Source organism: Drosophila novamexicana, unplaced genomic scaffold (genome assembly GCF_003285875.2).
Source record: "Drosophila novamexicana strain 15010-1031.04,08,12 unplaced genomic scaffold, DnovRS2.1 tig00000121-arrow-pilon, whole genome shotgun sequence".
Lineage (NCBI taxonomy): Eukaryota > Metazoa > Arthropoda > Insecta > Diptera > Drosophilidae > Drosophila > Drosophila novamexicana.
Window position 1 is genome coordinate 1942293 of NW_020824773.1, and position 26363 is coordinate 1968655.

General features: G+C 41.5%; 5 protein-coding genes across 9 annotated transcripts; 2 read left to right on the forward strand and 3 right to left on the reverse strand.

Annotated features, from left to right (window-relative positions):
* On the reverse strand, window positions 1-3201 carry LOC115758078 (pickpocket protein 28). Its single transcript, XM_030698592.1, has 7 exons — window positions 2936-3201; window positions 2609-2872; window positions 1902-2415; window positions 1693-1832; window positions 855-985; window positions 551-791; window positions 1-496 (listed from the first exon to the last, which is right to left on the reverse strand). Exons 1-7 carry the CDS (start codon window positions 3199-3201, stop codon window positions 223-225), a joined length of 1830 nt encoding a protein of 609 aa, XP_030554452.1. The 3' UTR covers window positions 1-222.
* Window positions 3202-5654: 2453 nt separating this feature from the next.
* On the forward strand, window positions 5655-21594 carry LOC115757900 (prominin-2). 3 transcript variants are annotated; one of them, XM_030698346.1, is made up of 16 exons: window positions 5655-5692; window positions 8694-9059; window positions 11519-11574; window positions 11648-11880; window positions 11941-12128; window positions 12360-12455; window positions 13272-13483; window positions 13606-13762; window positions 14566-15091; window positions 16780-17071; window positions 17461-17714; window positions 18556-18987; window positions 19045-19293; window positions 20869-20955; window positions 21019-21084; window positions 21324-21594. In XM_030698346.1, the coding sequence occupies exons 2-16, from the start codon at window positions 8780-8782 to the stop codon at window positions 21433-21435; spliced, it is 3240 nt and encodes a 1079-aa protein (XP_030554206.1). In that variant the 5' UTR covers window positions 5655-5692; window positions 8694-8779; the 3' UTR covers window positions 21436-21594. The 3 variants fall into 3 exon arrangements, with proteins under 3 accessions (XP_030554206.1, XP_030554207.1, XP_030554208.1); XM_030698347.1 differs by having other exon boundaries at window positions 21222-21392; XM_030698348.1 differs by lacking the exons at window positions 20869-20955; window positions 21019-21084; window positions 21324-21594 and adding an exon at window positions 19380-19744.
* On the forward strand, window positions 10180-11414 carry LOC115757901 (UBX domain-containing protein 2B). The gene has a single exon (XM_030698349.1). It carries the CDS (start codon window positions 10266-10268, stop codon window positions 11352-11354), a length of 1089 nt encoding a protein of 362 aa, XP_030554209.1. The 5' UTR covers window positions 10180-10265; the 3' UTR covers window positions 11355-11414.
* Window positions 21595-22049: 455 nt separating the features above from the next.
* On the reverse strand, window positions 22050-23191 carry LOC115757951 (cuticle protein 16.5). 3 transcript variants are annotated; one of them, XM_030698426.1, is made up of 3 exons: window positions 23002-23191; window positions 22527-22904; window positions 22050-22465 (listed from the first exon to the last, which is right to left on the reverse strand). In XM_030698426.1, the coding sequence occupies exons 2-3, from the start codon at window positions 22530-22532 to the stop codon at window positions 22127-22129; spliced, it is 345 nt and encodes a 114-aa protein (XP_030554286.1). In that variant the 5' UTR covers window positions 22533-22904; window positions 23002-23191; the 3' UTR covers window positions 22050-22126. The 3 variants fall into 3 exon arrangements, with proteins under 3 accessions (XP_030554286.1, XP_030554285.1, XP_030554284.1); XM_030698425.1 differs by having other exon boundaries at window positions 22527-22947; XM_030698424.1 differs by having other exon boundaries at window positions 22527-23191.
* A 336-nt stretch (window positions 23192-23527) lies between these two features.
* Window positions 23528-25990, reverse strand: LOC115757950 (GPI mannosyltransferase 4). The gene is made up of 2 exons (XM_030698423.1): window positions 25752-25990; window positions 23528-25692 (listed from the first exon to the last, which is right to left on the reverse strand). The coding sequence occupies exons 1-2, from the start codon at window positions 25918-25920 to the stop codon at window positions 23738-23740; spliced, it is 2124 nt and encodes a 707-aa protein (XP_030554283.1). The 5' UTR covers window positions 25921-25990; the 3' UTR covers window positions 23528-23737.
* Window positions 25991-26363: the final 373 nt, after the last annotated feature.

Below are 26363 nucleotides of genomic sequence, written 5' to 3' on the forward strand. Positions count from 1 at the left end.
TATCTTAAATTTGTAGCATAAAACGTTCAATGGGCAAGGCCGGGAAATGCCCGCTAGTATATAATAAAGTACAGTAAATAAAAAAGTTTCTCTTTCAAAAAACTTAAATTTTTGATAGTTTGAAAGGGCAAGCGAGATGTGGAATACCAAAGCCTCCAATTATGTACATACAATATATAGTTGAGAATATATGTGAAAATGTAAGCAAACACGATCAGAGCCTCACGGCTCAAGTTGCACTTGATCCTGTTCCTTTTGATCCTGCGAAAATATGTGACGCATGGCCTTGCGCTTACGCCTCTGACTGCAACTGCCGCAAATGCGCATCGAGAAGAAATAGACAAGCTCTATAAAGCTTAAGCTGGAGATGCCCATGAACAGGCCAAAGATGCCACCACAATTGGATATTAAAGTGGATACGCCAAATAGAATCGTACGCTTAATGGCCGTAAACTGGTGCTCCTTAAAGTACACGGTCAGACGAGAGCCAATGGCGCTGCAAATGTGTGCATATAGAAGCCGCAGATCAGATACATACATGTATACGTACTCTGTGTGCTCGTACACCTCGCGAAAGGCGCGAATTGTCTTCTCTACATTGTAGAAGGCACGAGAGATTTCAAAGTTGTACTCCAGCGAAGTGCAGGCGGGCATACAGTTACACATGACCTTGGCATTGGGGTCGAGGCTCTGCTGTATCGTCTGGTTCTGAAGCAAGCTGTAGAGCTCGTCCTGTGCAGCAGTGTAGCAGGCAATGCTCTCCAGACCGCAAACTGGTACATCCAAGGGCTCTGCAAATAAGTCACGGCTTGAATTATGCACCATAAGATAGTCATGAGTCGATAGTCACGCACTGGGCATCCAGAACTTGACGCAGCCACATTTAGACATTGTAAAGTTGGCCAGACACTCGGTCTGGCAATTGCTCTGCGAGTAGCTGCGGAAGAACCTAAGAGCGCGTTCATCATCGAAGTAGCACTGACGTCTGTTAAATAAAACGAATGATATGAATACCAATTGCAATGAAACAAATGTTATGCGTGTTATAAATATTATGAATGCTATGAATGTTTTGAGTGCTATAAATGTTTAGCTGAGAAAATTATGAATATGCAAATAAAATGGATAAACATGTTATATTATGTAAAATTATGTAAGATACTTATTAACTGATAAAAATATGGAAATGTGTTGAATGTTTTGCTTGTTGTGAATTTTTTGAAAGCTATGAATGTTATTACTGCTATAAGTATTATGAATGACTATGAATATGAATGCTATGAATATTTTGTATAAAATTAATGTTATGATAAGCATTTTGTAATCACAAATTTTGTCTTATTAATATTGCAAATGTATTGGGTTGAACGTTAACATTCTGTACGTATTAAGTGTTTTATAATATTCGTATACTTACTTTTCAAGGTAATTTTATGCTTGATATGAATATTTTGAATGCTATGCATGCTATGAATGTTATGAGTGCTATAAGTATATTGAATGAGGCGATAAATATTGTACGAAATTAATTTTGTGAATATGGATGCCATGAATCTTATGAATGTTTCAAAATATTGCCTTTGACGTTATTAATTAACGTTTACTATAAACACCTAAAGGTCTTTTAAATGCATTGAGTGTTATATTAATATTATTTTCATCATGTGCTGTAGGTGTCTCTGATGTGCTCACTTTTCAGGGCTAATTTCATGCAAATTATCCGTGGACACGACATAGTTGGGCAGCACGCTAACCATGACTTCATGGCCATGGGGCACTAGTATGTAATTGCCAGAGGTGAGCGGCACGCTCTCCGGAGAGTTAAGAAATACCTGCAATGAAAAATTGATGAGCACACCCAGAACCGCATATGACGTATATATACACCATATATTACGCACCTTATAGCCTTGCTTAAAGCTGCGACAATCGTAGTCGTAATTGTGCTCCAGGCCCTGCAGAAAGGCAAAGAAGCCGTTGCGAACCGAAGACGCCACCGTGCGCTGTGGATACGAGTTCTGGCCTTGATTTACGAAGCCCGTATCCAGCGACCAGTTGCCCTTTATTTCATTAAGTCTGGGCAAGTCCTGGTCAAAGTAGTTCTGAAAATCAACCTCATCCGGATCCACGTAGCTGACGTAACGCTCATCGCGATATATATCCCTGGGCCTCAGTCCATTGAACTGATAGCAAATGCCCTCGTCCGTGGCTACAAAGTCAAACAGCTTGTCGCAAAAGTAGAAGCGACCATTCCAGCGGCAAAATGGGCCCGTTTCATTCTTCGATATGCTTAAACCCACCAGCGTCTCGGTCACATCCTGCGGTTCCTTGTTGCGCAGGTTCGACAACAGCGGCGCGAATTTGGCAGCCACATCCGAGTCACATATGTGCATTGTCGCGGCCAGGCGCTCCAGACTGTAAATAAATATATTAAAATGGGTGTTTTACTCTAAACTTCTATTTAACTATTTCCACCCATTTCCCGCTAGCGAAAGTTTTCATTCTTGAATTGGTGAATAAGGTAAGCAGAAAAAAAAGGTTTTCAAACTGTTGTGCTTTCTATCCCTACATACCTTAAACGTATTTATTTTGTAGGATAATACTCAACTCTTGCTCATCCACGGCGGAGAATTGATTGTTTTCCTTAAAGTTCTGCCAGATCTGTTGTGAGATGTTCGCATAGTCGAAGACATTGCGCTCCATTTTGATTTCCGGGCATATGGTTATGGTGGGGAATGGTATTTTATGCACGGGTACCAGCGTCTCGTCGAAGCCCAATATGACCGGCGAGTCCTGCCACTTCAGGTAAGTAGCCCAAATGAGCGAAACCGCAAAGTAAACCGATGTGCAAGTCAGAACCAGCCAGTATAATCTGTGAACACACACAGACACACATTTAGCCGAGTACTGGACAGCTTTAAGGACACGCACGCACTTCTCATAGATGGGGCGATGCACCTCAAATATGTAGCGTATGCCGTGTATGGTGGTGCTCTTCGAGTACTCCAGCAAAAGACCCTTGCAGGCGGACAGACGACTGCCGTATCTGATCCGAGATTTGATAATCACATCGCTCGGCACATCGCTAAGCGCCGCTGAAGTGATGCTGGCGCGTTGATAGTCGAATCCCGGCAAGGCCAACAGCTCCGGACCCGGAAGCAAGCAGCTGGGCTTATCCTCTTGCACCACTGTTGCGGCCATGTTCCAAACGCCTCCACGCACGTCGATGCCTCAACTAAGCTGGCCCGTTATGCGACCTGCGGTTTTATAGCCAGCACACAAATGGGTGTGTACACAGCTCATTCCTGTGGGATGTCGCACTTAGTGCATGGGGACTCGGGAAGCCCGCGTTGTCCATGTACTTAGTCTAATTGCTTGCTTATATGTGGGAGAAAATTAAGTATAGTTCAGGCACTTTTATGTAATACAAAGCTTGCAAATTTTAAAGAGCACTTTAATGCTATAAGGTATTTAAATTGACGAGCACATGTGTTTCTAAAGCTCTTCATATGACTTTTCTCACTTAAGTTTGTGTGAATGTAGTATTTAAGAGTGCTATTTTAAAGGGATAGAAAGAAAACTTATTTCCAATACTTAGTCATTTTTACTTAACTTTTGAGAAAGAAATGGAAATATTTGAAAAGATATTGCTTTACAGGGTAATATAAAAATCTGTTCAACTTGTATATCAGTGTGTTAAATATTTTAATGTCTGGAGGAACAGAAATTCCTCCGAATGGATAATCAGATAAGCTTTAGTATAAAAAATAAATATTTAAGAAATGTGCTTATAGAGCAAAGTGGTTGTGTCAATTCTGGAATGCTTTTAGGGAAGTTTACGTGAGTAGCAGCCGCAACTGTAAATGTAACTTGAATTGGAACTGCAATTGCAGATGTTGTCAAGTTTCGTTTGATGCAATTTCAGAGTTTAAGTTTTAAATTTGGAAGTATTGCAAGTTTGCGGCATGCTTGCGGCTGCCGTGCAAATCCGCAACACAAAATGCATAAATCAAAGGAAAATTGAATTTTAGCCATGAAAAGCATTGCATACGCTGAGGCGCAACGACATTGTCGTCGTTGCCGTTGTCGACACACGCTGTGAGCCTGTGACAATATGTGTGAAACGGCATTGGGTGGCAGCCAGCCCAGCTGTCATCCGCCCATACTTTTGAACCCCAGCCACCCAGTCAGCTCAGCCCCCCACAGGCACTGTCAACGCTTGGGCACGCAGCGTAGCAAAAACTTTGTCCGGCTTGGCGTTGATGCGACTTCAAAAACAAAATCTTCGAGTGCTTTATGCAAAGACCAAGGCACAAGCAGTTCATAAATGCTAAAAAATAAAAAAAAAACAGAAAACCCTGTTTTTTTAATACTTATTGGATCATTTTAAAGCTCCCAGTAGAAGTATGAAACTATTCAACTAATATGCAGCAAACTAACTTTAGGCAAATTTATTTAACTGACAGAAGCTGTAGTTAGAACTCTGAAATGCTATTAGTTTTAATATTATAATGCTAAATAAACCACTCCAAGTCTAAGTTAATTCTTGCTGTAACATACATAGCCATCCTATTATACGATTAATTTAAATTGAAACAAATTTGGCAATGAAAGTATTTTAAAAACACATACATGCATCTAATTATGTATTTTTACTATAAATTATTTATAAAATATTCATTTAAACTAAAACTTAAGACGTATTTCCTATTTACATACAACATACATACCTAACATTTATTCATACATATTCATAAATAATTGTCAAAATAAATATGTGCCATGAGAAATTGCTTCTTTAACACTTCAATCTATATCAAGCAAAAAAACTGTAAACTAATTTCATATATAGAGATAAATTTAAAATTTGTATGTATATGTATCGTAAGCATATAGAGAACACAGATAGGCAATACTTCCCGCCAATAGCTCAGATTAGCACGTGCTGGTTGGGTGAGTGAAATGAAGGAATGGAATTCACCACTGTTTATGGACAATTGTACCATACGCTTTTGCCGGTTTTTACATGCCTGTTGCCACAAAATAAAATAAAGAGAATTTCTAAGTTTTCTTTGGCGATTATTTGGGCTTCGAGCCATTTGTAGTTCAGTCTTGAGAGGGCGCTTGACTTTGCAAAACGTGTCCAGCTTTGTGCCTGTTGAAATTAAAAAATTCCTATACCATCTATGTAAGCCCTGATCCCAGGACACTGCGTCCAGATCCCGGGTGCTGCGCATGAATTTTTGTGATTGCAGATTTCAAAAAAATTACAGTAAAATGCATCAACTCTCGTGGAAAATGTAGGCATCTAAAACAAATTACAAATAAATCAATAAAAATGACTGGGCAGGTGGAAAATGCAATTTGGTGAAAAATTCCGCATATGCAAGCAAATATGTGCAGACTGTAATCGATGCAGTTATTTAATTTACAATATGTGCAAATAAATTCATAAACTAAAAGTGTGGCTAAATAAATCGGCATAAAATTGTTGGAATTTGCATTTTAATGAGTTTCAATAAAAAAAAATACCCGATGGAATTCCAGACAATGTGCAACAGCCAGCCTAATTAAAAAAACAAATAGTAAAAGAGACACAAATATAAAGTAAAAGCGAGAGAGAGCGAGAAAAAGAGCGGGAGAGGGAGAAAGAGAGGCGCTAGTAAATCAAACAATTTAAACAGCAAACGAGGTAAGTTTATTTGGTATGTAATTTATTAATTAGTAGCTTTTTGCGCATTGGCAAGAAGTGGAGCGTTAAGCATTAATACCACGACTCATTCACGTCAAAATCATTGACTCCAATTTACATTCACATTCACATTCACACTGACATTCACTCGTTTATATGCCGAGTTTAACGACCACTGAATGCTTTCAATAGCAATTAAATTTCAAGCAGATGCAAACTTCAATTGAATCGCATAAATTAAATAATTGACAGAAAAAAAGGGAAAACTATTTTTTACTCTGCTTCTAGAGGTGTCAACACTCGCTTTAACAAATAACTTAAAAGCTTAAAGAGCGTTTTTTTATAGAAATTAAATTATATAAACAGTTTAATAAAAAATCTCTTAAAGACTTAAGGCGAGAACATATGAAATTTTATACAATTAATGTTAGATTGGAAAAAATAAGATTTTAAAGTTTGAAGCATGTAAACATTTAATTCATTATTATTATAATAAATGAACAATCTGAAAATATCTTTAAATTGTGGAAAACTATCCCTTAAGTATTAAGATTGCGCCACAGTCAAGTAATATTTCTTAAAGCTCTTCATAGAACATTCAAAATGTAACCGGTTCGTATATATCAAAGCCTTCATTCAATTTCTAAACCGAACCTTTAATACTCAAACCTTAAACTTTACTAAACCATATTATAATGATTATATTCAAGAAATTACTAACCTATAATTATTGGTTTTGTTTAAAGCTAAAAGTAGAACATTCATATTTATTATAATAAGAGCGAATCAATTGATGAGCAAGACAGATCCATGTTGCATGGATATATACTATTTATATGAGATCACAAAATTCCAAAAAGATATGTCAAAATCATAGTTAGCTCCTGCTTAATTTGAGTTCAAGCGTATTTTAAAATTGTCAATGCTGTTTCAATAATAAACCTTTGTTATATTTGTAAATTTTAATATTATATTAAAGATACGTACTAAGTAGCTTAACTTGCTAGTTGCTTGCATTTATTTGACCAACCCTTTTGGTTGTGCACACAATATTTATTATCGATTCATACTAAATACCCAATATATTACTTAGTAAAACAAAGACACTTTTGAAATTTTACTACCTTATCTAACCCCGTGCATGAACTTTTGCACCTCATGCCATAAAGCCAAGTACTTATCATAAAACGGCTTAAACTAATGTGCTCCGAACAAACACAATAACAACAATGAACAACTGCAGCAGTAGCAATAATAACAGCAAAAACATGTCCGTAGCACCTTTCAGTGCGATGCGTATCGAGTTGCCTTCAGAAGAGCTTGGCAAGCAACTCGAGCGCCTTGACTTGTGTCCATTGAGCTCACATAATCGCACAGACACAGACATAGACAGAAACTAAGAGAGAGAGTGAGAGAGAGAGAGAGAGAGAGAGAAAGAGAGAGAGAGAGAGAGAGAGAGAGAAAGAGAAAGAGGGGTCTGAGTAAGAGACCCTGTGAGTAGAACCGAACACCGCCGTACCCATGCCCTGACTTGCGGTATCGCATTTTAATGACCCACTTTTGTGCTCAAGACTATTTAAGTTTCTCTCGTATTGGTTTGTTCTAATTCTGAACAGTGCAAATCCCAGAGCAAAGCAATTAGTGTGGCCATTGGCCAGTACTGCGGCGTATTGTCAAGGAAATTGTGGAAGAGTTGCCGAGTGCTTGCGGGGCTTCGCCAGCGACCGGGGTTGCCGCACTCACAACAGCGCGCAGAGAGTCGAAAGTAGAGACAAGAAATACGTGAATCAAATACATGAATTTATATGTGCAACAAAAATGTTGCAGACAATGAAAGTCATTACCCACGAGGTGTAAAACAATTCTCTACTGTTGACGGCAGTTGAAAGGCCAAAGACAGCGAACGAAAACTCAAAAAGACACAAAATAAATGAAAAATGAAATTAATAGAATTAACGAGTGGAAAATTCAATTCAAGGCGTCACAAATTCAGGGACAATACTTGGCGTCGTGCCGTGAATACGATTGAAACAAATGTGCCTCCAATTTGGGACAGCACCTTGGAACAGTGCGAATGGCGTACAATGGAAAAGTTTAAAAGTTGAATAAAACACGAACTTGGTCAAGGCAGAAATTGTACTTGTGTACATCTATGTAAGGAAAAATACAAGAGATGTGAGCCACTTGAGGTTTAGGAAAGGTGTGGTTAATTCGATATAAATATAATTATTTTAATTAAATAATATTCTTTTGTTCTATTAATATAAATGTGTAAATATTCTTGCTCGATTAAAAATTCGGAGTATTATTGTCACATTTAATAAAATGCCTTGAATCATTTCCTCCTCAACTCAATAATGTTTAGTTTGTTATAATTTAATTTTAAATTTTAATTTTATTTTAAAACTCTAGAAGCTTGGTTACTTGCATTAATAAAACACTTATTATAATTTTGCATAGTATGTTATGAAATTCAATCCTTTGCAACTCAAACTAACTTCGCACATTATCAATAATTTTCATTCATTAAAAAATAAGTAGGAGATATTTTAATTACCAACGCCTTACCCCTTCACTTTTTTGGGATCCACTTTATTTTTTATGAAATTATATTGCGTTTATCACACAAATATTTCTATCATAAAATATATGTTTGGTACAAGAATTTCTCTTTTTTGATTTCTTTTAATAAACATATTAAATAACATGAAGAACTTTAGCCGCAAATTAATTTCTAGGAAAAAATATGTGAAAATTTCTCACAAGCGCAATAATTATTAATTTATATTCGTGTGTGTCATATAATCCATGTGAGTTACTTGCGGCTGGTTCGGGCATATATATGAATGCATAATTGGAGCACAAAATTCCGAAAATATTTTACAACATCCTGCACCCAACACACAACCCATGACTGTGTGTAGGTGTGTGGCTGTGTGCCGTCCATTCTTGTCGGGTTTCCAGGCATTCATTGTGCTCTTATCCCATTTATTCATTTCAGCTACACACATACACACACAGACACACACTTAGGCAAACACACTCATAGGGAGTTGTGGTCACACACGGATAAGCAACCGGCCGAAGATGGACCTACGTATACGTAATCTAACACTGCCAACGCCAGCCGCAACAACAATTATGTTCTCGTCAACAGCAACAACAGCGACGGCCGCAGCAATGTCTAGTGGCACGGCAGCAACAATCGCCCCAACAACAATAGAATCAACAGCAACAACAGCAACAACAACGCCATCCACATTTTTTACATACAGCATACCAGGCATGGACATTGCGCCGGGACCATTTATATTCACCTACGTTAGTGAATTTTTATCGCTTATCACGCCCGAAGAATTGCCGCTTGGTAAGTTTCTGGAAGGGGTTTTGTCTTTCCCATATGTATATATCTATGTTTTGTGGAAGTGTGTGTGTGTTTGTGTGTGTGTGTGTGTGTGTGTGTGTGTGTGTGTGTGTGTGGGTGTGTGTGAGTATGTGCGAGTGTGTGTGGCTTGGTAACTAGTTTTGACTGCCTGCCAACAGCTAAGGAATTAAATAGGACAATGCACAATTTTATATCATTTACAATGGTAAAGAACAATAAAGTTATTCAATAAAATATATAAAATGTATAATCCTGGACAATATTCTGCAATACATGAACTAAGGTTTAAAGCCTTATATAGCTTCAAAGATTTCACCTATTTTTAAGTAATACTCAGTGTATTATTTGAAGATAGATAAGTCTCTAAGCCCAACTGCTTTTATGCAATTTTCGATTTATATATGCATGTTTATATATAAAAGTTTGAGCATTAAAAATACACTTCTCAAACAAATCTTATATAAAATAAACTTGTACTTATAGTAGAAATTCTATATACATATATATTTGAGTTCTAATAACTTAAATATTAAGATTTTCAATAGCCACAAAAACTTTCATTAAGCTGCATGCATTTCAATTAAATTGATATATGTTTGCTCAATTAATAAGTAGGGCGATGAAGCCCTACTATATTTAAGCTGTGAACAAGTTCTTAATCATTTAATTTAATATTGCATAAAACCAATATATTTTAAGCATTCGATCAATCCCAGACATCTTTCATTTCCCATTTAAATGAAAGCATATCTCGAAAATTTCCATATAAGACCCATTAAATCGGGATAGAAACACAGGTAGATTTAAAAGTTTTACAATTGGAAGCCCACTGTTCGCTCTCAGAGTGTGAATGATTCCCATGGTCACAGCTCGGCCATGCGTGGGGCATTGTGAATGCTGCACGCTGTTAGAGATTGGATTAAATCATGACACTAAATTCAGTTGGCGTATAGTTTATGGCTCTTAGTCGTACATACATTATGCCATGTACTACACGGTTTTCGTCAGTGCCGAGTCCTTATCAAATATGCAAGTCATCGCGCTGGCCATCAAAACAGGTTTCAGGCGTTGAAGATTTAAAGCAAAGTCAGCTTAGACTAAGCTGATTAGAGAACAGTATGAATTTATGAAAATTTATTTATCAAAATTGGTCAACAAGTTGGAGGAGGAGCCACAGGCTAGCCGCAGATGTCCGATGAGCAAAAGCTAGCCAGCTTTATGAAGAAACATGGCGAACAGGAGGAGGTAGCGCGTCATTACCTGACGACCAACAACTGGGCCCTGGAGCAGGCTAGCCTTAAATACGAAGACGACAAGGCTAAAGGGCGGAACAGCAATGCGACTGAGGCACAGGGGCTGCAATCCCTACAGAGCCTGCTTAGTCGTCAAACGACCAACCGTGAGGATGAGCCCGAGGCTTACTTCGGCGGCACCTCCGACAGCTCCATGCCGCAACCACCCAGAGACGGCATCCAGACGTCTAAACGTGTGCAGATTGAGGATTCGACGCCTGCGCTGACCACGGCGGACAGCGATCGCAGTTTGCGCGCTTGGGGCCGTGGCGAGCGTCTGGGCAGCGCTCATCCCATAAATCCGCCGCCAGCACGCGATGATGATGAGCTGGACTCGGATTCCGAGCTGGAAGAGAACGAGCACAGTCTGGTTGTGCTGCATCTCTGGTCCGAGGGCTTCTCACTGGACGACGGCTCCCTGCGGCTCTATGAGGTGCCCGAGAATGAGCGCTTCCTGAGTGCCATTATGCGCGGCGACTTCCCTGATGAGATGCAGGAGTTTGGCCAACGCATTGAGCTGAGCGTGCGCGATCACACAAACGAGTCCTATCGCGAACTATCGCGCAAGCAGTTCATGGGCTTCGGACGTCCCTTGTGCAGTCCCACGCCACGCATCGAACTTGCCGCACAGGCGACTGAGCAGCAGACGCCGCTGGAGCTGCAGCACCGCCACGAGGAGAACGCACAGAACACGCTGCAGCTGAACGGACAGACGGAAACGACCACCATTCAGTTTCGTCTCGCCAATGGCAGCCGTATCGCCGCGCGCTTCAATACCACCCACAATGTGGGGGATCTTTACAGATATGTGCGCATGGCAAGGCCTCAATATAGCAGCCAAAACTTTCTGCTTATGACTGCGTTTCCACGTTACGATCTTCACGAGAGAGATCCCCGCACCTTGGCCGAGGCTAATCTGCTCAATGTGGTGGTCATCCAGCATATCAGTGAGGATTCCGACCAAGCTGACCAGTCGACTGACTAAAAGTTATATTAGCGGACAACACGAAATTTGTTTGATGAATAGTGTACGATAGATATGTAATATCCATATTGTATAATAAATCATATACTTTTAATTCGATTTTTATACACAAATTTATATAAATTTATATTTACTTTTATTATTATTATTACATTATTTGGCAGATTCCATACGAGATGTACTACACAAAAACGTCAGCCTTATTGACTTCGCCGCCAACGTGAGTAATAATATTTCTCCAAGATAAAACATTCCGTTGAATCTCTGTAAATATTCTTAATTATATTTTGTAGGCTATTAAGATCGAATCCGGTTTCATAGCGCTGATGAGTATTTTTGCCATACTGGCGCTGGTGCCGCTGATTGCCACCTGTGCGTGGTGCTGTGGCCGTCGCGCCACCCATGATGAAGTGGAGCTCATACGGAAGGCGCAGGTTCACATACGCGACGAGTCGCTGGAGGAGAATCTGCGCTGTCGCAAAAGCGCCGGGCTGGTCACTCTCTGGATTGTCTTTATCCTGCTCACGTATGTGGCCAATTGGAAAGTTTTACTTTGGAGTTGACTCAATTTAATGGCACTTTGCAGGCTGAGCGACTTTAGCATATTTTATGCGAACAGTCGTCTCTCGGCGGGCATTGAGATGACGCCAGAGATGGTCAAGTCCGCAGTGCACGATGTGGAGGTCTTTCTTAAGGACACGCATCTACAAATCAAACACAAACTGGATAATGGCTTTCATGTTTCCGTTGAGAGAGTCGTCAAAGACTTGGAAGGTCAGTGGGTGGGCACCTAAAATAAAAACTTTTCCTTTTGCCAACTTTATGACCAGCCGCGTCGCTTACATTTATAGTTTTCGATTCATGTATTATGCTAAAACTTTATGCATTGCATTGTGAGTTATTGCAGTGACTGTCCCACTTCCCCTACCCGTGACTGCAGTAAATGCCCCTGTGCGCACTCTATGTGAACTCAATAAACTGTCTGTCTCTTTTCTATTCCCGTAGACGTGGATGTTCTCCTTGGCGAGCCAATTCAAGCGGAAATATCCGCACACACTGGCCTCGAGCTGGCATATGATTCATTGACGACACTTAGCCTGGGTGAGTCTTTTGGTTAAGTGCTCCACTGCGATTGTCTGCCTGAATGCGTGCAACTCGGACTTGACCCAGATCAGAATTGTACTTCTTGTTTACGGTACGACAAATCCATTTAGGTCTTGACTTACAGAAGTGTGACATTTTTCACAATCAAACAAACGGAGCATCATCATATAAAAGAAAACAATAAGAATGTAGTTATTATTGAGTAATAGAATTAAATAATATGACCCAAGATAAAATAATTATGTTTCCATAAATCCTTTATTGTAGTAAGCTCAAGTTTGGCTATAATTTTACAGGCCGATTTAAAATTCATTCTTATTTCAACGTAGAGAATAGTCACATTCTGGGATTCCATGAGAGACCTGACTGTTAGTATAAACATTATTATAATTATACATCACGAGCTCTCTAGAAGCATCAGAACTTATTTTCTTTAATATTTTGACTTTTGGCAAAACAAAACAATTGCTCCCAAATCTTGTCATATTTCACAATAAATATTGAAGTTCGCCGAGACAAGCGATTGTTTGCGCCCAATTTCATTATGGGGAGGCCAATCGCAAATATAAAACTCGAGAGGATGTCGCGTGCTACGATATCAGAGGCTCAGTCAGGCTGGCAGGCGGCATCCACATCCGGTGGCAAGTTGACACAAGCAGAGCACAAATGTCAAGAGGGAAGCTGCATTAGATTCGCACACAATGTGTAATTTAGAGCAGGACTCATAACCTTAGCCTGCCCCTGCACAGGCCACACTCCCTGGTTAGCCCAAATAAATATGCTACAATTATGTTTTCGTGGATTTTGTCGCAGCGAATGCGGAGCTCATCTATCGCGTGCTCATGCTCCAGGAGACCGTCGGACGCGCCTTGAAGCTGTCACAGGAGGCCGCCGCTCGCATGGAGGAGCTGCAAATACAGTTGTCCGTGCTACAGCGCCAGTGCACGTACCGGGATCGTCCGCTCTGCGACACATTGCGTATACGCAGCTTCGAGGAGAATGGCGTAGTCGACGCACTCAAGACGGTGAGTTAGTTGGTCAACTTGATTTTCGCCTTATCCGTTTAATTTTCGCCCCTTTCATTTCCAACTGTTTTCCAATTCGTAACGCAACTGCGGCCATATCCCATTTCGTTGCGATTTGTCAGCTGCAAGAGGACCAGAGCATCTTTCGCATGCGCTATTTGGGCGAAATTGAATTTGGTGCCACTGTCAAAAATCTAACATCGGAAGTTGGCGTCTCACGTTCCATTTTCAGCAATTTCCCGCAGCAAGTCAAACACGACACGGCATATGAACGCAACTGTAAGTCCAATCATAGCTCACACAATAATATTGTACGGGGGAGTGAAAATACTGTGAGCTCTTAAGAAAACGAAAGGAACTTATAAAACCGTCAAAATCTAATCCAAATATCAAACAAGAACTTATTAAATTTTAAACAGTTTTCACCAACTGTTATGCAGCATATTTTCTATTCTATAGCAAGTTTTATTAAAAGAATTGTTACATTTTTTTTAAACTAAATAATAAAAAATAAAATAGAATAGCTGATGGCAAAGATAAAATGTAACCGGTTTACTTGCGAAACAATTTTTTATAACAATTTTTCAGCAAAGCTAAAATAATATAAAAAATTCTTTTCCTTTATGATAAAATTCTGACGAAAAACTGTGCAAATTTATTCTTGATCATCAAATATTTGTCCAGACACAAAAAATTATGCATATTGTGAAAATGCGAAAATCGGAGAAGAATTTTCTTAAATTTCTTAACATTTTCTTAAATTTTATATAATTGAAAGGCCAAACACACGCGCACACACTTTGTCAACAATTATTTAATATGTTTATTTCTAAAACATCCAAAAACTTTCTCAAACATAAACAAAACTCGATAATGGCCTCAATTTAAATGTACAATTCAATCAATAGCACGTGTCAGGGCCAATGGCAACCAGTGTCAAGAAGTGTGGGGCTTGAAATTTGCCGTAACAAACAGAGACCACAATGGGGCGGCTGTTGGGTTTGGTTCAAGTTTAACACAATATTAATTACTGTCACCTGGGCCGCAAAATACACTAATTGAATTTCCAAACTTGTCCACAGATACGCTGGAGCAGCTGGCCAGCATCAGGCACCGGACAACGGCCAATGCCCAGATGTTAACGTCGACAATTAATGCCCTACTGCAGCGGCTGCAGCGCATGTGGCCAGCCCTGGAGCCCGGCTACAATGAGCTGAAGGAGTGGGCGAACACATACTGGAGCATTGGCTGGATAGCGGCCATGGTGATCGTTTGGGTGATGCTCTTCATGTTGATGTCCTACTGCTGTTTCCTGTGCGAATCGAATGTGAAGTCGGGCGTGGTATTTTTCGTCGCCGTATTGATAATATGCGTGGGCAGCATTTGCCTCACCTTCTATGGCGTCTTCTCGCTGGCCATTGGTGGCAACACGGAGGTCTTTCTCTGTCGCTCTCTCAACGACAATAACTACGAGATGCTGGGTAAGCTATTCGATAAGCCCGGCTATGTTTATGCCGACGAGCCCCAAACGGGCATCATCGGTGAGCTATTGCGCCCCGCTGGTGTCAATCGGTCTGTGGTCAATGTCAATCTGGGCACTGCGCTCCGGTGAGTTGAACTTTGCACCTTGAACTTTATTACCTCTGCCCACTAATATGCGTGTACTTAGACTCCCCAGATAACCCAATATGTACATATAACCAACTCAAGTCCAACAAGTAACGAATTTTGTTATCCAATTACTTTGATACTGTACGTGCCTGTAATTTTGATAGCCCACAAACTCATGCGCAACACATATTTCCTACTCACAGACGACTTTCTGGGGAGCTGTCAATATTTTACTCTCTCAAGCCCTCAGTTCGCTTTGAAGACGAGCAATTTAGGTAAATACTTATACATTGAGTATTGTTGGGCATAATAATGTATACATTTGTCATAAGCTGCCCTTAGATAAAAGTTTAAACTTATATTAAAGTTCCTTAAACTATTGCATCGCCAAATAAAAAAACAATTTTCCAGATTTTTATTTATTAAAAAAAAAAGTTAGAATGAAAACTAACTTCGATAATATTGATTGAGAACTAAGATATTTAGCACAAAAAAAAAATTAATAAAACTGTCACAGCGCAAAAGAAAAACCTATCCAAAAACCAAGAAATATAGTTTATATTTAAACATTTTCAATAAGAATTTAAAATGCTTTTAAATTTCAAGAAGTCAACTGCAACCGCTTTGAATGGTTAAACGACAGCTTGACCCTGAGTTTGTTCCATTTATATATTTATTTCAATGCTTATTCTTATGAAATAAAATCTGTAAGTCCAAATAATATTTTTAGTTTTGCCCAAAATATGCACAGTGCATTTATTTTTCTTACATTTTTGACAGATTGGTTTGTCAATAAAAGTCCATTTTAATCTGGGCTCTTTTCATGGAGGGGATAGTTGATAGTTAGGCCAATAGGATCACAGTTGAAAGGTCAACGCACCCGATAAACTTGCCAAAGCATGAATTGAACCCTGTTAACCCGCCCGAAACGTGTCTATTGATTGTTGCCAACCCGCTTGAAAGCCACACTAGATTACCCAGAGTCCCTTGAAAGCACTATCACAAGTTTGCACTTGGCGAACGTTGCCCCAAGTAGAGATGACCAGCAATCAAATATTTTCGTCACCGTTCAGCACTTATTATTCAGGCCGCAGAGCACAGTCCATGGACAACATAGAATTTAGATACCCGTATAGCCAACCAAGCCGCAAAGTTTTCAAAGCCCAATGAAATTTGTTAGCCACCGCACGGCACTTAATTTTACGCAGAATGCGAGTGCAGCAAAACACACACGCACACACCCCACACACACACACACACCACGCCTAACCCAAGCAGCAGCACCCACAACTCATGTAGCCGCAAATTTTAAGCCCAATTCCAATTATCTGCACAGCTACAAATGCGCATGCATGCGATCCCATGCAACATAAGCATGACCGCATGCTCGAACCCACAGTCCTGCCCTCAAATACCGCTCCAACTCAGGCCAGCTAACTATATGCAGTATGTGTGTGTGAGCGTGTGTGTGTGTGTGCGCGTGTGTGTGTGTGTGTGGTTGTGGCAAAATCCACGCATATTGAAGCTGACATGTTCGCATGAATTCAACTAAACTTTATTTGACATTTCTTTGGTACGAACCACTCATAACTCTGCCCGACACACACACGCACACACACGCACACACACACTCACATACACACACACAATTGAACAATGTCACACCATGGCGAATACGCAATCAGGGGCTGCGAACAAAATCAAGCATCGTACAATGTCTTTCAATTGGATGCGTTCGTAAATACCACAAAAATAGCCGATTTAAAACAATTCCCAAAAGTCTCAACGGCCATCGATGCCATTTCCGTATCGGAACGCACACTGCTGTCGCTCACCCAGTCCATACAAAACATATTGGAGAATATGCTGCAAACATCTGCATTCAATTTGACCACCTACCGCAACAGTGTCGGTGCGCCCACGCCCGAGAAGGACTTGGCCACATTCATCGATCAAATGCAGCGCGTTGCATTACAGGTGAGCTAACTTCACATCCATAAATCGATTTATGTGCCTATCGATTTTATATTACTGCACTTCGGGTATTATTGATACACATCATTTCGAATACAGAGCGCAAAACTGAAAATATACATTGAAGCTTTTATTTTTTGATTTTTTTTAATCCGAGCATTATTTTTGCTAACTGCAAGACATTTTTTTCGCATTGTAAAAGCTGATACAATTTTGTTACCTCTATCCACTTAGTTCCGTTTATTTTTATTTCAGTGTACAAACTAAGAATATCTACTTTGAACTAACTTATTTGAAGTGCTATATGCAATTTAAGACAAACGTTTATTTGATTTATCCTAGCTATGTGAATCATCTAATCCAATCCTTTGCCATCTACTGATGCCTTTCAGATTCAGGACGTAGCCACATCGTCTCGCATGACCACGCTGGGCAGCCGGTCGAAACGATTGCAGGCAGCCATACTGCAACCGCTGGAGAACCTACAGAATGAGATACTTTACCATCTGACAGCACTAGAGCTGCAGAGGGATCCCTGGGCAAAGCAGGTCAATCAGACGCTCAATCATTTGAAAAGCATACAGGGCTATTTGGAGAACAAGGCCGGCGAGATCTGTCACAATCTGACGCGCGTCTACACGGAGCGGTAAGTGGAGTGGGCCACAGCAAGAATGGACGCATGCAACATGCATAGAGGCATGCAAGAAATTGTCGGGTTAATTGCATTGAAATCTGAGTGATTTTCTATGGGGCACTCGTTTCATCTAGCCTGTGGCTGACCAAGTCCTTCTGGTCTGTCCTTGTGTGTGTGTGTGCTTGTGTGGTTGTTTTATTGTTGTGTTGCTCTTTTCTCTAGAGGCAAACCAACAAACAGGCAAACAACCTCAACTCTAGGGCACTGCACATAGCTTTTACTGTTTTATCAGATAATTGAAAGTCGTAATCGTTTGATTAAGTTTGCCAAGTGTCATGATTGCATTTCTGCTTTTTGTTGGTTTCTTGTCTGAAGTGTGTGAAGGACAACTTGAAATGAGAATGCAAAACAATTCAAAGCTGCAATTGTTGAAAGATGGTCTTAACCCTCTGTTATGGTAAACACTTCTGAGTAAGCATAAAAGTCACTTTCTAATTATAAATAGGCAGAAACAAGTCACAATAAAACAATACTAAAGTGTTCGGCTGGAAGATTCCCTGTGCACAGATCAGAAGTTCTTTATTCAAATTAAAATTTTTGAAACCAAATCAGTCTTACATAGGTAAAACTCATTTTGTTCAACATCGGATTACACATTCGTAGACCTGTGCCGGCAGAATCGGAGGAATAATTAGCTTTGAATGAACCACTTTTCTGTGGCACTTTAATATTCTCCCAACTTATTTGCTTATACTTAAACGGTAAGAAAATAAGTATGTAAGTTAAATAAAAAAAAAAATAAAAATAAGTACTTAATTCCAAAACCAGCTCTCAATATATATTCCTTTGACAGCCTCAAGACCTATCTGACCAGCAGCCGAGCCACTATGGAGTCACAGCTGGGTGATACGACAACCAAGTGCCGCCCGTTCTACGATACGTTTGATGCTAGTCGCATATTTCTGTGCCGCAATCTGGTGGACTTCATCAATGGGCTGTGGTTCTTCATATTCCTAACACTGCTGCTCTGGGCGATCGGTACGCCAGTGGGTCTCAATCTGATCACCATAGAGACGCGCCTGAATGCGATGCAGAGGGCGCAGGCTCGCAGCAAGGGCAAGCATCGACAGCGCAGCGACAGAAGCGACAGGAGCGACAGAAGCGACGAGCGGTCACGTCGCGGCGACAGTCGTGGACGCCAGAAGCAGCGCACGAGCAGCTCTGCGAAGCGTGATCAGCAGAGGGAACGCAGCACCAGCAGCACGGCAAGAGCCAGACCGCCACTGTGAGTAGCCAGAGTGAGGTGTGGGCGAGCGGGAAATAACAGAACTCTTGCTCATAGACGACGCACTGCCACCGAGGAAACACTGGACATAGGCGATGAGGATTCAACGCCATCGAGACAACCGCAGCATCAGCAGCAGCAACAGCAGCAGCATCAGCGTCGCCAGGAGTCGGAGCAACGGGAGCTAGAGCGGGAGCGCGCGCGTGATCGTGACCGGGAGCGTGATCAGCGTAGCCGAGAGCGTGAGCTAAGCCGTGGACGCGAAATGGCGACCATCAATACACCAGTGCGCAGTCGCCAGCAGCTGTGAGTAGAGACGCCCACAAAAATTGGCCAAGCCGCACATCTTCACCAGCTTCCACTCATCGCATTTCATGTTGAAACCCAAACAGGCGTCGCGGTGGCACTATGACCGAGGATGATAATTGGGGTTCATCCAGTGCGCCCAGTAGAGCCAACTCCAATGAGCGCGAAAGCAGTCAGTCTAGAAAGATCGTCAACATTTGGCAGTCCAGAAATAAGATCAAGACGCCGCTGTAAGTTTAGCTAAGGTCCCCCACCACCCGTGCCACACTTTTAAGTACCCTGACTCTGACACTCTGTTGTTGTTGTTGCTGCCAGTCACCGTCAAAGCACTGAGGAGCTTGACTTTGGGGATGAGCCGCAGGACAGCGGCTGGCGCGCCAAGAACAGCGTCAGCCCCGAGCTTCGGCAGCAGCCAGACATGCGCCGCCAGCAGCCAGATAGCCGCACCCAGCTGCGTACTAAGCCAAAGTTGTGAGTCTTGCTTCAGTGAAAAGCTACGCCCCTAGCCCGCTTGCAATTGACCCTCTAGTGACTCATTTCTCCATTCAAGACGTGGTACCAATGTGGACAGATCTGGCAGCGAAGCGGTACGTCGTCCGGTTACGCCCGTTCTGAGCGTCAATCCGGATATACCGGCTGCCGTGCCCATGCCCCGAACGCCGATGCGTTTGAGGAACAAAGTCTCGCTGACTGCCCGAGCCGTGCAGGACATTATTAACAAGCGGAGTCAGCTTCTGTGAGTTGTCCCTGTTGTCTCTATATCGGCTCACAATTCTGTGTTCCTTTGCCTAAAACCATAAAATTTCTAAATTTAGTTTTATTTTCAATAATATTGATGGGTTGAAAATAAATTTGCATGTTAAATTTTCCTATTTCCAATAGAAATTTAACAGCGACAATGTTATCTTAAAATTGTTAACTACAAACTTTAACTATTGCTACCCTCTTTACCATAGATGTGCCTAAAACTTCGTATATTCACCTAAACCATTTCAAGCGTTATCATACGAAACTATCCTTTAAAGCTTCCACTGCTTAAGGTTTTGTTAAACTTGAAATGAATAAATTGTGTTTGCAAAATGTTACCAGAAATGTCAAGAAACTTCTGTTATTATGTTATGTTAATTAACAGTCATGTAAAGATAACGTGCAGTAAGAGTAATTTTTAAAAATATCAAAAATGTAAAATACATTTTTTTTTAACACTTATCTTAAAAAAAAATTTGTTTGTTTAAATTATTATAAAATCCATATATAAAATGAACAATGGAATATTCATTGATCACGATATTTACGGTGAAAAATTTAAATTCCATCTGTTACTGTCGCATTTATTATGAACAATATTTTCTGTACAGCGCTCGTTAAGATAACATAATGTTAGTAACAGAGCGCTATTTGCAAACAGTCTCAGACAACATACAAAATGTTAATAGAATAATAAACTGTAATAATTGTTAATTAAAACGCATTGGACGCTTTACACCCGACCGAATTGTAGCTGCTCATGTTAAATTAAGAGTTAAATGTTAAAAAAAGGAAAATGAAATATTCTACCTCTCTTTCTTCCAACAGCCAACGCACTGGTACCGATGACTTTGACATGGACGAGAGCGATATGTACGGTACTGGTGCACATATGGACGCTGACGTTGTTGCGGCGTAAGACTAGCATACTCCCTTGATGGGTAACATTTTGACACACTTTATGATTCTCATTTGCAGAGCACGTCGCACTCCTCCACGCAGCGCGCCGCCGCCTCCGCCTCCACCAGCGGCCGGCTTGAACAGGTTCTACCAACGTTATTAAACAATTATCGAATGAGTTTGCTTTTTGGTTTCTTTTGATTTTTGTTTTGTAATCGAATACTGTGAACTTGACAGAGATTAACAAACAAAACACACAACCAATTCTTATGTGTTCACAGCGACAAAGTCTATATATTCTGAACTTACTTTTTTTCTCGTACTGCCAACCGATAACTACCCCCAAAATGGCACGATCGTGTATACCCTGCAAAATGCAATAGAAATAGCAGTGGGGCACGCAGCGTGCGTTGGAACGAAGAGGAGGACTTTGTCTTCGAAGATGCTGACACACCGAATCCGAATCCCATGTACTTGAGCCGTAATATCCACTAAAGTTGCCCACATGCAATTATGTGGCCTACGCTTAGTTAACCTTGTTTTGTATTTGGCTTACGATATTTCTTTTTAAGCTAAATGTAGTCTAGTCACAAGATTGTAGCATCAACGATTTAATATTTATTAAGCATTTACGGTTGCAAGCAATCACAAATAAAGAATAGAGCAACATATACAATCCATATAGATATATTTTAATATGGGTGGACTTAGAAAATCATGTAATAAGTACTTTAAAGGGGTACTTAAAAGGGATCTATTATTTCAAGCAACCACAGAGCCTAGCCCTTCGCCTAGTAAATCAAGAGATCAGGAGCTCAAATCCCGCAGAAAACATTGCAACATCCAATTAATGTAGATCGCTTTCTGGAATAAGTCTGAGATCTAAGACTCGGCATCTGTGTCAAATATTTATGCTGAAATCGGAGACTTAATATATATAGGTAGAAATTTCTGACGATGCTGGAATCTAAAGCTAAATTATTCTACCACTATCAAAACTAATGATTTGATTATATAACTAACCCCCCTAAAGGAACAGATCTTTAAGGAATACAACCAATTTTATCTCAGCTTTGAAATCCTTTTTAATATAAATTATACATTTCCTTCGGTATTTTTCAGAGTTTATTCAGTGTTCAATTAATGAAAAGGGTGCAGTTTTAGGAATATGCTTTTGTCAAACAGTCTACTTCTTCTTCAGGAAGGAGCTGATGACAGCTGGAGCAGCATAGGTGGCAACTGGGGAAGCATAGGCGGGTGCAGCATAGGTGGCCACGGGCGCTGTGTACGCCGGCGCGCTGTACACGGAGGCTGCGTATGCGGGCGCGGCAGAGTGGTAAGTGGAGTAGGCGGCGGGCAGGCCGGCGGCCGAGTAGGTGGTCACAGGAGCTGCATAGGTAGCTGCATAGGTGGGTGCGGCGGCATACGTGGCTGCATAGGCAGGTGCCGCGGCATAAGTGGCCACTGGTGAGGCCAGGAAGCCAGCCTGGGCGACGGCGAAGCAGAGAGCCAAGCAGATGAGGAACTGAAAAGTCAAGAGATCAAAGGATTAGAGATCGAAGTGCGGCACTGATCCTGCTACTTACTTTCATGTTGTTGATTTGGGATGAATGGTCAGCGACTGATGCTGTTGGCCAATTAGCTGGACTCTTTTATAGCCAAACGCGGCTCGAAGCTTGCGACGCCCCCAAACAAGTTTACGGCTTAAGACCCAGACCCAGACCCAGACCCAAATAAAAAGCTGAATTAGAACACAATGTGGACGCAGTAAGAAATTTTGTTGTACTCTATTTAACTTTTTGCTGTTGTTTATTTATTTATTTTTTTTTTTTGCTTGGTTACGTTCAATGAACGCGGATGCCGCGCCTTGTAGAGAACCTCAGTGCCATATGTTTGTCGCTCGATTTTGCGGCGTGTCAAATGGATTATATTTCCCATTTCATGTTTCCAGCTTTTGGCGACAACTGAGATTTGTAATTAAATATTATCAGCGATTATTTGACAAGCCTACGAGCAATCGCCACAGTCAAATAAAGTTGATAAACAGCTTGCAAAAGTTACCTGGTTACCAAAATGAGATTTGATTCTCAAGCAAACTTTTACAATATCTTCAAAAGTTGTTTAATAATAAAAAGAATGATTAGTTTTTCGAAAAAACAAGTTGAACTATTTTCTAATTTCTTATGTTCAATCAATCAAATAATTGAAGTATATATTTATATCAGCAGCAAATCAAGATTTTCTACCACATTTCTTCCATAGAAACAATTAGTCAAAATATTTGTCGAATAAAATAAACTAAACAAATAATAAATATTAAATTTTATTTACTAGTAAATAAAGGGAAATTAGTACATTATGTATATTTTCCTCAATAATATCCAAGTTAATTATGCAGCTTTGAAGAGCCAAACGTTAATTTTCTTAAATATATTTCTATATTTGGATAGTGAGATCTATTAGATCAAATGTGGAATGCAGCAAACTTTATTTTTGATGATCAATAAGAAAAATATTTGATAATTATAATCAATATATAACCTTAATACGTTAATAAGTATAGGAAATTTGTCGATAATTTGTTTCTTTTTTTTATAAGCAGGAATGTGTTTAATTTATATATAATGTTTTGCATTAAATAGTTTGATTGATAAAACAGAATATTTATGATGCGTTATATGACTAGAGCTGCAAATATTTCATGCCAACAACAGATTAATTAAATGTTTAGCTTAATCTTTGGTATAAGACACACTTTGGACAGCAGCAACAGAACCACGCCCGCCGCCTTCTACTATTACGACGAGGATTCGGGCAGCGGTGTTGCTGGCGCTGTGTCCAGGTCCAGCGTGTGCTTAGCTGCACGCGGCTGCTTGCGCCGCACATCGATCTCGTAGAGCGCCAGCCCAAACTGATGCACAAAGGAGCTGAACTGACGGCTCAGGTAGGCAAAGCTCAACGTGGGCGGCTGCTCCACGGCGCAAGTGCCGCGCAGATCGTCGTGCGTCCAATGGGGCGCATCTACATCGCAGGGATGGCGACCCTGCAGGCGTGGAAAAGCCTCTGTGGACAGATGCGGATAAAAGACAGAAACCAGCTCAAAGTGCAAATAGCTGCTGGCATTGGAACGCTGCAGTGCCTCGTGCAGCTCGCCGCTCAGTGCAGCGGGTATGGCCAGGTACATCTTGTAGCGTAGCCGAGTTGCGCCATTGCGCTTCAGCTCACAATTGCCCGAGATGAGCTTCACCTTGTGCATAACCGTGTCCAGCGCCAGGCCGCCGTACTCGTACAAAAAGAAGTCGCGCTGGCGTCGATAGCGTTGATGCGTCTGCGGATTAAAGTGCAGCACACGCGAGCTGGGCACATTAACCAGATGGAGCGGCAAGCTGTAGGTGTGCGAGGTGAGCAGATGGACATGGGTGGCCGCCGGCTTGGTGGCCACCACATGCGACATGTGCTGTGCTAGCGGAAAGATGCCAGCCTGATGAATGAAGCCAAAGAAGAGCGTGAGCAGCACATTGCACACGTACCAAACACGCAGCAGATGCGGTGCTGAGGCTCTGTTGCACAGCAGGCGATCGTAAAGCCAACGCAGCAGCGGATGCTGCGTCTGGAATGGATATGTGGCGCTAAATCCAGTGATGAGCTTGGGCGCATGCAGCAACAGCAATGGAAATGTGAGTGGCAGCAGAAAGCGCGGCTCCTGGTGATTGATCAACGAGAGAAAGAAGAGCGGCACAAAGATGGCACCTGACATCAAGGACACAATGCTCTGAAAGCGCGGCAGCAGCTGATATTCGGCGCAGAAGAACCGCAACAGCAGCTGGGCAAACGCTACCAGGGCGGCGAGGCCGAGCACATTGAAGAGCAGCGGCATGTTGACCAGCAGATGCACATAGCAGGGATGGACGCCATGCGTGGCCGTTTGGGCAGAGTCCAGGTTGTATTTGATAAAATTCCAGGGCGTAAACACAAAGTTATCAATGCCCAGCTGCAGCATGTGCAGCTCGCCCACGGTCAGATGCTGATAGTACAGCGAGTCGCAGAATATAAACAGCAGCAGCGCAGGCAGCGCACACAGGCAGAAGAGTCCGATGCGCAGATTGAAATCACGAAAGCTGACGCTGCGTGTGCCCATGCCGCGCAGCAGCCAGAAGAAGACCATGGGCGCGCCGAAAAGCAGGAACGTGGGCCGATTAAAGACGCCGGCCACACAAATACTGGACATAGCGAACAGATGCTGCAAATTGTGCGCGGGCAGCGCATTCTTCAGCTTCCAAATCTTGACACGTTCACTTATCGAAGCCGCCTTATCATATTTCTCCTCCAGGAATTCCTTTTTGTACACCACCGTATTTGTGCGCAGCATGCACTCGGCCACCAGGCAAAGCAGCCAGGAGCACATGGCCAGCTCGAGCGTGTTGGAAAAGGTGCGCGTGCCGAAGACCAGCAGCACCCAGCTGCTGCCCAGCGCCAGCAGGCGGATCTCATGGCGTAGCCCGTAAAGCCGGCAAATCCGATACATGCACCAGTCGTTGCTGTACGAGATTAGCGTGTAGATGAGCCGCGGAAACACCAGATAAGCATAGCTATTGATTAGCTCCACCTGCCACCAGCCACGCACATATAGCGCCGCAAACTCATAGAAGCTCCAGGGCACGCGAAGTAGCGCCCAGGGCAGCGTTATGCTCCGCACCGGCATCGTATTATTGAACTCCCAAGTTCGCGTGTGCTCCAAACGAAAGTGATCGCCTAATATGGTATTAAATAATTAAATGAAATACTGTGACCTGGCCGGCATTTTCACTTACCCGTCATTACCTCGACACTCTGGAAAAACTCATCTGGATGCACGTAGCCCAATTGGGGCACAAAAACGAGAATTAAGCGGAGCAACGCAAAGAAGAAATAGGTACTCAGGTGAACGGCCGTGGGGTTGCGTTTTTCCCATAGCTGCGCCAAGTGTCGGGTAATACGCATTATTCGGATAAATGAAATAAAATTTAAAAGTCAACTAACTAGCTTTAATTTTGGATTTGTTTACAAAATACAAGTACATAACTGAAACAATCTGGCAACACCGTGTGAGAAAGACAGCGATGGTAACTATTCGATATATCGTATGTTATACTCAAAATGGCAATGTGCGTTACAGTTTGAGTGCCACTGCATGACAACACGGCGCCAAAGTGGACAAGATGTTTAAATTATATGATAAGGAAAGATATTGCGAATCAACATAAATATGTTTAACATTTATTTGTGCTTTTATCAGAAATGTGCTCGAACTCATTTATTTACGCGACAATTAGCAAGCAGCATGTAAATTTCATTTGCATCTAATTTCAACAACTAGGCAGACGCGACTGTTGCTGCAGTTTCTGCTGCTACTGTGTCTCTTGGTGAGCCACCTTCACGCCGAT

Excerpts from the sequence above, each read along its gene's own strand:
- LOC115758078 (XM_030698592.1), bottom strand. The coding sequence starts at position 3,201 with ATGGCCGCAACAGTGGTGCAAGAGGATAAGCCCAGCTGCTTGCTTCCG. Across the intron at positions 1,833-1,901 it reads GCTTTAAGCAAGGCTATAAG|GTATTTCTTAACTCTCCGGA; the intron begins GTGCGTAATATA and ends TTTTCATTGCAG. Across the intron at positions 497-550 it reads GAGGTGTACGAGCACACAGA|CGCCATTGGCTCTCGTCTGA; the intron begins GTACGTATACAT and ends ACACATTTGCAG.
- LOC115757900 (XM_030698346.1), top strand. The coding sequence starts at position 8,780 with ATGGACCTACGTATACGTAATCTAACACTGCCAACGCCAGCCGCAACA. Across the intron at positions 13,763-14,565 it reads CACGGCATATGAACGCAACT|ATACGCTGGAGCAGCTGGCC; the intron begins GTAAGTCCAATC and ends ACTTGTCCACAG. Across the intron at positions 17,715-18,555 it reads ACGCGCGTCTACACGGAGCG|CCTCAAGACCTATCTGACCA; the intron begins GTAAGTGGAGTG and ends TTCCTTTGACAG.
- LOC115757901 (XM_030698349.1), top strand. The coding sequence starts at position 10,266 with ATGTCCGATGAGCAAAAGCTAGCCAGCTTTATGAAGAAACATGGCGAA.
- LOC115757950 (XM_030698423.1), bottom strand. The coding sequence starts at position 25,920 with ATGCGTATTACCCGACACTTGGCGCAGCTATGGGAAAAACGCAACCCC. Across the intron at positions 25,693-25,751 it reads GAGTGTCGAGGTAATGACGG|GCGATCACTTTCGTTTGGAG; the intron begins GTAAGTGAAAAT and ends ATACCATATTAG.